General features: G+C 38.9%; 1 protein-coding gene across 1 annotated transcript in view; it reads right to left on the reverse strand.

The window, feature by feature from the left end:
* The window catches only part of CTNNA1 (catenin alpha 1), a 140,533-nt gene extending 130,577 nt beyond the window's left edge, over positions 1 to 9,956 (reverse strand). The window contains exons 1-2 of the mRNA XM_015569636.1: positions 9,850 to 9,956; positions 7,353 to 7,548 (exon numbers count right to left, since the gene is read on the reverse strand). Of these exons, the coding sequence (XP_015425122.1) occupies positions 7,353 to 7,548; positions 9,850 to 9,954 (301 nt within the window). The 5' untranslated portion in view covers positions 9,955 to 9,956. The remainder of the gene's footprint in view (positions 1 to 7,352; positions 7,549 to 9,849) is intronic.
* Between the last annotated feature and the right edge of the window lie 929 nt (positions 9,957 to 10,885).

Here is a 10,885-nt window from a genome sequence, read left to right on the forward strand (position 1 = left end):
CTCATTCGCCAGTGTGGGGCATGTATGAGGCAGCAAATCAAGGATTCTCTCTCATCGCTGATGCTTCTATCTCTCTCTCCCTCTCCCTTCCTCTCTGAAATAAATAAAAATATTCAAAATAAATAAAAATAATATATAATAAAAACTGTCCTATTTACCACACTCCTTTTAAATATTTGAAAAGTGAATAAAACTCTGACCATAACATTAGAGAAGTCTTTGGTTTTTCTGGTTCAAAATAGACTCCTTAAGTTACATTACTCTGTAGAGGATATTATTCAGTCATTAAAAATTACATTGTAGAAAGCCAGAGGGGGGGAGGGGAGGGAATATATATATTTTTGTTATCAATTGCCAAAAGAATTTTGTCAGCCCAGCAGAGGAACATGGCTTATCTTCTGTAAAGTACATAATCCACCCATTCCAGGTGTGTGTGTGTGTGTGTGTGTGTGTGTATGAATGTAATAGAAGTAATTCTATTACTTGCAGATTTTTAATATTTCCTATAACTTTGTGATATCATACTATGTTAGTACAATTGTGCCAATAATATTATACTTAAAATCTTTTTTTCTTGAAATATTAATGTTTATTGCATGTAATATTATATTTAAGATCATTTTTCTTAAAAAATATATATATTTAAAAATTACACTGTAGGAATATTAATATTAAAAGATGTTCAGGATCCACTGAGTGAAAAAAAAATGACAAAATGAAGCAAAACCTATTTCTATCCACATGAATATATTCATAAAAAACAAACTGGAAGAGTTTAGACCAAAATGTTAAACATTGGTTTCACCTCTGGGTAACAAAAATTATAGCTAATTTTTATTTTCTTCTTTTTGCTCTTACTATTAAAAGCATGTATACTGCAGAAAATTACTTTTGTTTTAAAAAAAAAAAAAAAAGTTTCAAATTCTACCCACCCAGGAAATAGCCAGAGGAAAGGAAAAAAAAAAAAGAGCAAGCCAGCAAGCAACATCACAGGTAAGTCTGTTACAACACCGCCCCCAACTCCCATGTTTAATGGCTTGGCATCTTTTTACAAAACAGAAAATAAAAACCATTCAGCCCTGGATTTTGAATATCTAAAACTCCCCTATCATGGGATTCCTAATTCTTGAAAGTTACTTTTTTAATGCTATATCTCCACTCATTAAACTACTTTACACCAAATTCTCTTAAATACATTTGATTAAACTTAGGATCTCATCAGAAAATGACACAACTATTTTTATCATTCCACCAACTTTTACTTTACAATATACTAAATTGACAGGGCCAAGGCTTCACAAAATTATTTGCTACTCCAAGATAATCAAGAATTAACACCCATTTCCCAAGCTGTCCCACTCCCTTTCGCTCCCCTCTTCCCCAATTTTTAAAATTCATTTTCCATGGTCTGGTAATAAGACATTTTCCACACTTGTCAATTAAGATAAACTGGCAATATAATTGCAAAGGATACCAAATTTCATAGTCCTATGGGAAGGAGCCAAATGGTGATATTTATCTGGCATAACCCGCATGCCCTATGATATCATGATGAATCTGAATAAAACATTTAATCCTTCCCACCTTTGCCTTTCTGTTCATCAATGGGTGATATTTGGCAAAAATCGCAGACTCCTGATACCTCCATAATTATAGATAAAGTGACAATTCAAAGAATTCCTGAAAGAAGCTTTAAATGAACTTGACTGGGGTGTCAATGTGTATCTTTTGAAAAATCAACCCAGGAAATAAACATTTAAAAGCCCATCAGAATCTGTTCAAAACATACCCAGAAAAACTTTTAACTTACATCCTTCCCCATCCCATGGCAGTAAGGAACAGAGCTTAGAAATTCCGACTTTTAACAGTCAACAGAATAGATTGATTTTATCAAAAACATTAAAATAGAGTACCACACATATTCATGTTCTCCTACTAATTCAAGCATGCCCTACTGTTATTCAGAAACACTCCAAAGAGAGGCACTTACGTCCTGATTACACATTCAAATAAATGCATAACATGCATTTCAACTTGGGAATCACTTTCTTAAGAAATTAACTAGTAGACACCACGTTACTGCAACATCATGATTGAAGTCATGCCAAAGTCAAAACTGTAATACCTGAGATAACTTCCTCAGGTACATTGGATACCAGGCAATAATATTATTTGCTGTAGTATTATTATCCTGGTTAGTGTTATTTTTGTTTTACAAGATTAAAAAAAAAGAGGAGCAATTTCAAAATCACAGCAAACATTAAAATTTAATAAGTTCATTTTCCTTTCCTCACTTTCAAGCCAGCTACACCAGAATCTGAGTCTCTGCAGAGCAGCATATGCTCACACAAGGGTAGTGATCCAGAAACAGACAGCATCCTTGACACATCCCAAGTCAAAGAAAATACAGCCTCCACTCTAGAGACTTACAGTTTAAGTCAGACAGACAACTTAAGACATAAAACACCTGAATGGCAACCAGCTAATGATTTTTTGGAATTTATATTTAGCTTTTCCTGCTCAGGTTAAATGAAGAGCAAAAGAAAATGGATTAAATTGTGAGAGTGGAGGAATGGGGGTCAATAATGAACAAGTGTTAAATTAATCACAGTCTTCAGGAACATATGAAGGGTAGGAACTGGAGTGGGAGCACTTCTTAACAACAGACCCAGCCATTAGGGGATCACATGAAGAGGTATCCACAAAAGTAAGAGGAGAAAACAGGATGAAAAATCTACCAAGATGGCAAGGGGAAAAGGCAGGATAACAAATGAGAAGCCAAACTCAAAAGCAAGAAGAGAATGAGAAAAACCAGCTTCTTTCTTGTTAGGTTTAATTTCTTGTGATTACACTAATCTGAAATCCTAATTAACTTAACTTTAAGCTTTTTCAAAATGTTAAATGTTTCTCTGATATTGCTCTTCCAGAGCACTATTAACATTTTTTGAAACCCATACTCAACATGCTAGATAGGAATACTTGTCATTTTTCTCCTGTGAAATATTCAAGAGCCCATATATAAGATCAAGCTCATAGCACCAACCTGATTAAAACCACACTAACAAGACCAGACAAATTAAAATGCAATCTCTCTCACACACCCACACAAAGCTCCTCAAAGCTATATTTCAAGTCTTTACACCATAAACTTAGCAAACCCAGACTCTACTCTGTCTCCTGTCTACCTCTCAAACAATCACTGACAGCTGCTTTGTCCTGATCACATCTGCCTCTTAACATCTATCTTCCAGCCTGCCTATATTAGATGTGAATATATCAGTCTGAAGCTATCAACACCTGCAGTGGACAGGCTACCAATTTTCACCTCCCTCAATCTGATTCTAGTCAGCTGCCAGGGAGAAAATTATGCCTCAAGAGCTTGACAGCTTGTGCTCAATATCCATCCTTTTGTCAAGGATAAAATTTATCATTTTCCTTAAAATTGCCTTGCCAAGATTCATAATAAATATATATATACCCACAAACATATACATACACACATACTTATATATGTACATACATACACACACCACTCCGTATGTGTGCCTTTTTTTCCCCTACATAGAAATCATTGAAGCTGTACCAAGGAAGATGGCATCTTTGTCTTCAAGTTCGCTACACAATTACTGAAATATATAAAAGAATGTCTCTTAATTAGTATCAATTAAAAACCCTCATTGCCTATCCCTTCTTTATGACAATGTTCTAAGAGACCATCAGTTTTAACTGACTGGGAAATTCTGTGCTTTCAAGATTTAAAAAGCTAAGAAATTATCTGTGCAATAAGACCATTAAAGAGTATGCCCATCAATCAACTATAGCTGTTAAAATAACACAGATGCTACCAACTCAATAGTTTTAACTCTACTGTTTAAGTAGACCAATAAATAATGCTTTCTTGCTCTAAAAATGACAAGACACTTTCTACAGGAAAAAAAAAAGGTTCTTGTAACGATTGAGACTTAGTATTGAATAACATTGATTGTTCTCAGGGATTTGAAGTCCTACTTCTACTAAAAAACAATGCACTTTCACTATAATCAAAGTTTACCTAAAATGAAATAATGATCTGAAAACCAAAACTTGGAAAGAATACTTTCAAAAAAATCCTAAGACAAATAATGCTTAAACATAAATAGACATGAAAGGGGGGAAACTACAAGCCAAACATTAAAGTATTTGCTTTCTATTTATTGGATGAGGAATTTACTTTCACCTTCTAGCCATTTGGAGAAAAGGTATATGTAGGTGTCACTATTAAATGTTTTTTCAATATTGGAGAAGAGGCTGCAGTGAATTATCCAAATGTTTTCATGTTGTCTACCATGGAAATAACAGTACATACATGAGAGGTAACAGGTTGTGATTAGTGGTATGGCAGTCACGGAAGAAAATCAAATGGCCTGGAAGGCAGTAAAAGTCACTGGCTTTAGCTACAATCCATGCTCTGTTCAACAGAATTCTACCACCTTTTCCAAGACTACCATAAATCTGGTCCCACCGTTAAAACCAGTACAGACACATGCAATCATGTCTTGGTTTTCAACTCCAACTTAATCCTACCTCTTACCTTAAACCACCAGAAGCTAGGAAATCCTACCTTAAACCACCAGAAGCTAGGAAAAAGAATGGGAAGATTCTTCCCCTGAGCCCCCAAGAAATAGTCAACCCTGACACTTTGATTTCATATATCTGGCCAACAGATATGTACGAGAATAAATTTCTGTTGTTCTATGCCACTAAGTTTATAGTAACTTATATGTTACTAAAGGCCTGGTGCATGAAATGTGTGCACTGGAGGGAAGAGGGGGGGCAGGTCCCTCAGCCGGGCCTGCACCCTCTTGCAGTCCGGGACCCCTTGCTCCTTACCGTCCGCCTGCTCACTGCTCCTTACCACTTGGCTCACTGCTCCTTAGCGCTGCTGCGGAGGCAGGAGAGGTTCCCGCCACCACCACAGCACTCACCAGCTGAGCCCAGCTTCTGGCTGAGCGAACTCTCCCTGAGGGAGCACACTGACCACCAAGAGGCAGCTCCTGCGTTGAGCATCTGCCCCCTGGTGGTCAGTGCACATCATAGCAACAGGTTGTTCTGGTTGTTCGGCCATAACAGTCGCTTAGGCTTTTATTATGTAAACTAAAGGCCCAGTGCACAAAATCTATGCACTGGTCAGGTCCCTAGCAGCTGCCAGTTGCCAGCCTGGGCCTCCTTCCCTTCCCCCAGCCGGCCCCGCCCCCTGGTCGAACTCCCAGATGACCACCCGATGGAGGGGACAATTTGAATACTACTCTTTTATTATATAGGATTGCAGCCCTGGGAAACTAATACATCCAATTAGCTAGTATTATGGAATTTAAATAATCTCGTCATTTGCAGTATGAGAATACTTATCTTCAGCCTGAAAACTGAGAAAAATATTTAGTTCACAAATTCAGAACAATAAAGATAGCATCGCCCATTTAATGCATTGTCTCTTTTGGGGTACTGACACAGGTATGAATTTGACATTAAGACTCCAATGGACAATGCATGCACATTGCTGTCAGCCATCAGAGATCCACTGAGGTGCTCACAAAGCCCAGTAAAGCACTTGCATGGTGTAGGGATTCAGTCCACCTTAGTTGATATCCAACAGCCCTAAAGGAAGCTAGGTCTTTGCTGAAGTCCCCTGCTGGAACACAAATTTAACACAAAACTGTAGGGCACCGCTATAGGGTTAAGCCTCGGACTGACCTGTTGGCAAAGCCACAAACAAGTCCCAGCTTAGAGGGCACAGCCCTCTTAGTATAATTAGGCTTGACCTTATGACGCTCCCTAGATCTTATCTGGGTAGCCAATGGGCTGAGGGAGATGTAGCAAGTGCTGCCAAAACAAGTGGATCTCACAAGAACATTGTAACTCTGTTGACTACTATCTTGTTTACCTCTGGCTATAAAATAAAGGCTCAGCTTGCCTCTGGATCTCTCTCTGTGGCCTCAGCCAGGCACAGCAAGATCCACCTAGACTAGTGGTTCTCAACCTCTGGCCCTTTAAATACAGTTCCTCATGTTGTGACCCAACCATAAAATTATTTTCGTTGCTACTTCATAACTGTAATGTTGCTACTGTTATGAATCGTAATGTAAATATCTGGTATGCAGGATGGTCTTAGGTGCCCCTGTGAAAGGGTCGTTGGACCACCAAAGGGGTCACGACCCACAGGTTGAGAACCGCTGACCTAGACCCAGTTTATTCTCTTTGTCTGTCTTTTCTTCATCCTTCACCACCCTCACTCAGGCTTGCGGAACCCTTGGCTGAGCTGGCTCGGCACACAAAACTACAGATTACAATAAGTTAATCTTTCACATTTAAAGTCCTCTTATCATTTGTAACATCACAGTGATGACAGATTTTCTAATAGTAATTACTGGTAGGTAAGTTGTGGGTTATAATTTCACCTTCTATTAATTCTGCATTTCCCAAAACATGATTCTTTTAAGATTCAGTTTATTTCAAACCGATTCAGTTTTTTTCAAACCAGTGCAAATATGTGTAACTAAATTACATACCAGTCTGACAGAATGGGGCAATGTCTATGGTATTTCCTGTAGGGAGCGGCTATAGGGTTAAGCCTCGGACTGACCTGTTGGCAAAGCCACAAACAAGTCCCAGCTTAGAGGGCACACCCTCTAAGCATAATTAGGCTTGACCTTATGACGCTCCCTAGATCTTATCTGGGTAGCCAATGGACTGAGGGAGATGTAGCAAGTGCTGCCAAAACAAGTGAAACTCACAAGAACATTGTAACTCTGTTGACCACTACCTTGTTTACCTCTGGCTATATACTAAAGGCTCAGCTTGCCGTCTGGATCTCTGTGGCCTTAGCCAGGCACAGGAGATCCACCTACACCCAGGTTATTGTCTTTGTCTTTTCTACATCCTTCTCCAACCCCCCCTCAGGCTCACCAAACCCTTGGCTGTGCTGGCCCGGCACAATTTCCAGAATTGCTGGACATTTTTATATTTTATCACCCCTATGTCTTCAGCATGAACTAAAAAGAGATACTGCATAGGATGACATGTAAACTTCTTCCCCATTTATTTTCTATCAAATTGACAATATTTCTAAGACTCAACTTTTACTTGGAACACCCATGAGAAGTGAATTCAAATTCTCCAAAAAAATTGTTCCTTTGTTACTATCTCTCCTGATTAAAATTTAAGCCAGCACAACTTAATATATCTCCAATAACTGAATATGATTAAAGCAACTGGCAAACATAAAAATGAAAATATTGACCACAAAAAGTCACCTTCCAGGATTAATTTTCTAAAAAGGACTGCCCCTCTATATATAAAAAGCAATATTAACCTACCTTGTTTTCGAACATCTTCTACAGCAGCCACAAGCTCCTCCTTGAGAAACTGACTCTCCTTTGCAATTTTATCCCCTTTGTCCAAGAAATTCTCAGTTGCTTGTTCAACAGATGCAGCCAAAACATGGGCCTTCTTAGAACGACCTCTCTTCTTATTAGAGGGCCCCTTGCTATTAGTGTTTACCAAAGTCGTAACCTAAAAGTTTCATTTTTAAAAATTAAACTACAGTCAGTTAAAATGAAAATAACAGACTAACATCTTTTAAAATAGCAAAAATAAATTATTCATAACATCACATTTATGACATTCCATCAAGCGCTAACAAATAACATACAACTCTCTCCATGTTTAAAACATACAGTAATGATCTCTATTTAGTTTCTCAAATAATTTAGCTCTTATGTATAAGAAATATAATATTTTAATTCCTCAAATAAGAATATTAGATTTTTCGTTATCTTATAAATTAAAAACTGATTAGAATCAAGTTAGATATTTCTACTCTGTCATTAAGAAGTTGCAGGGGGTCAGGGGGAGGAGAATAGTGTAAGGGGGATAAATGGTGATGAAAAGAAACTTAATTTAGGGTGGTGAACACACACTATAATATACAGATGATTTATTATAGACTTGTATACTTGAAACTAGTATAATCATATTAATCAATATCACTCTAACAAATTCAATTTTTTTTAAGAGTTCCAGAAAGAGGTCAACACTAAATTCAGTTTTAACTGAAGATCACATTTTTCCCATTTTCAACCTGTGTAAAATGTTTTAAGATAGTTTACTTCTGAAATCTTCTTACAGTTTTTTCACACAAATATCAACAATTAATTAGTGAAGACCCTTAAGAAAGAAAGAACAACTGCCCAAAGTAGCCTATCACTATGGTGTTTTGAGTCCAAGAACAGTAACCAGCATCCTATCCTATATCCTATATAATAAAGAGGTAATATGCAAATTGACCCTCACTCCATCAGGCCATCACAAAATGGCTGCGCCCACAGTGGAGGCAGGGTTCCCATAACATAAGATGGCTGTGCCCACAGCAGAGGCAGGGTGCCCATAATGAGCCATAACAAGCGATCAGCAGGGACCTGAGGCTGCGCGGCGCCGGGGCGGGGGACCTGAGGCTGCAACCCCGCCTCGGGGCTGGGCCGGAGACCTGAGGGTACACTACCCACCCAGCGCCAGGTCAGGGGACCTGAGGCAATGCCCCCCGCCCAGAGGGACTTGACAGGTACCCTGAGGCTGCACACACCCCCCCTCCACCTGATGGGGCTTGATGGGGGAGGGGCTGGCCGGGGCTGGATCTCACCCTATGGTGGTGGGGGCCGGCCAGGTCTGAGTCTCGCGTGATTTCAAGGTGCACGCAGGAGGATAGGGACTTGACTCTGGGTCCCATGGGATGCCCCAGACTCTTGACAGGAAGAAGATTTTCATATACATTTTACTAATTTTCTTTCATCTCTGACACTTCTATTATAGAGAAAGGGCAAGTAGCAATATTAAAATATTTCCTCTAGCCCTAGCCGGTTTGGCTGAGTGGATAGAGCATCGGCCTGTGGACTGAAGGGTCCAGGTTCGATTCCAGTCAAGGGCACATGCCAGGTTGTGGGCTCAATCCCCAGTAGGGGGCATGCAGGAGGCAGCCGAGCCATGATTCTCTTTCATCATGGATGTTTCTATCTCTCTTTCCCCTTCTCCCTTCCTCTCTGAAATCAATAAAAATATTTTTTAAAAATGTATTTCCTCTAATTAATTCCCTTTTAATGTGCACAAATTCATGCACTGGGCCACTAGTAAATACATATAATACTAGATAATCTATAGGATGAAGATGACTGAAGATTTGTTATTAGAGTAATCTGTCACACAAAAGATTTACTAAGAGTTATAGTAGATGGACTCCAAGAAAGTAAATATACCTGAATCTGACCACACACTCCTACATATTTTAAAAATTATATGTGTGCACATGTACATGTATCCTATATAATAAAGAGCTAATATGCTAATTAGACCAAACAGCAGAATGACCATATGGACAACCTTCCAGACAAAGCAGAGGCTGCAAGGGCTGAAGCAGCTGGGACTGCAATGGCTGAGGCAGCCGGGGTTGTGAGGGCTGAGCCCCTTGCACAAATTTTGTGCATCGGGCCTCTAGTATATACATATAATACTAGTTTATATTTATCAGTTGAAACAGAATTTTTTTAAAAGATAGCACATGCCACTACATTTTAACTATCTATCTACCTCTCTCTCTCACTCACACTAGTAAACTGTGCCAGAACACTAAAAGTGCATATCTAGTTGCTAACAGTTAATGAAACGCCATCCCACTATGATATTTGTATTTTAACAAGCACCATCAACCTAAACTCAAACGCTCAAATTAAACCTTTGAACTAAATAACTTTGTTCTATGTTTGTTATTGCTATGGAACCATGTTACAATTACTATGTATGAATTTGATTTCAGATGCTTACCTGTGTAACAAGAGGCTCCAACAGTCTTTCAACTGCCAGAGTCCTGATCTCTAGACTTTTGGGGTCCCATTTGAAGTTTATGTTGCCTGTGTGAACTGCAGTCATTTCTAAAAGAGAAACAAAAAGTCAATGTCAGACAAACATCAAAACAAACATGCAATGTGTAACAAATCTCCTACATAAAGACTTTATATCATATTTTATATCAAGGAAAGCTACATTCACCACAAGATGGAAAAAATTCTTACTAGCCTATACATGAGGGCCCAATAACTCTTACAACCTCTTAAGATTTCGAGTTTGCAAAGATTAGGGGTACCATAAGAAGGTATTCCCAAACATATAGAGCTTTTCCCTTTGGGCTTCTCTGGCACCAAAGCATTTCTTTCAGTATTTCCATGCCAACTTAGAAGCAGGAAGAAAAGCTAAAGTGAACCCTAATACAAAAGATTCTCATTTTGAAAAACATTAATCAGTTGCCTCCTGCATGCTCCCCAAACAGGGATCAAACCCAAAACCTGGGCATGTGCCCAGACTGGGAATCGAGCCCACTACCTTCTGGTGTAGGGGACAATGTTCAACCAATTTAGCCACATTGGCCAGGGCTATAGTACATTATTATCTAAATGATACACCTCACTTCATTTTTTGATGGATTCCTAGAGAACATCTTTTTTTTTTTTTTTAAATATTTCTTTATTGATTTCAGAGAGGAAGGAAGAGGGAGAGAGAGATAGAAACATCAATGATAACAGAATCATTGACTGGCTGCCTCCTGCACGCCCTACTGGGGATCAAGCCCACAACCCAGGCATGTGCCCTTGGCCAGAATCGAACCTGGGACCCTTCAGTCCACAGGCTGATGCTCTCTCCACTAAGCCAAACTGGCTAGGGCCCTAGAGAACATCTTGTCTTACTCTATATTAAAACATAAGGTTTAAAAAGGTCCTCTGCCCTCTGCACTTGCAACTATTATCACTCATAGCCAGGAGAAATTCCAAGTCACACTTAGTCAAATATCACTGTATCAGTATTA

Source organism: Myotis davidii, unplaced genomic scaffold (genome assembly GCF_000327345.1).
Source record: "Myotis davidii unplaced genomic scaffold, ASM32734v1 scaffold545, whole genome shotgun sequence".
NCBI lineage: Eukaryota > Metazoa > Chordata > Mammalia > Chiroptera > Vespertilionidae > Myotis > Myotis davidii.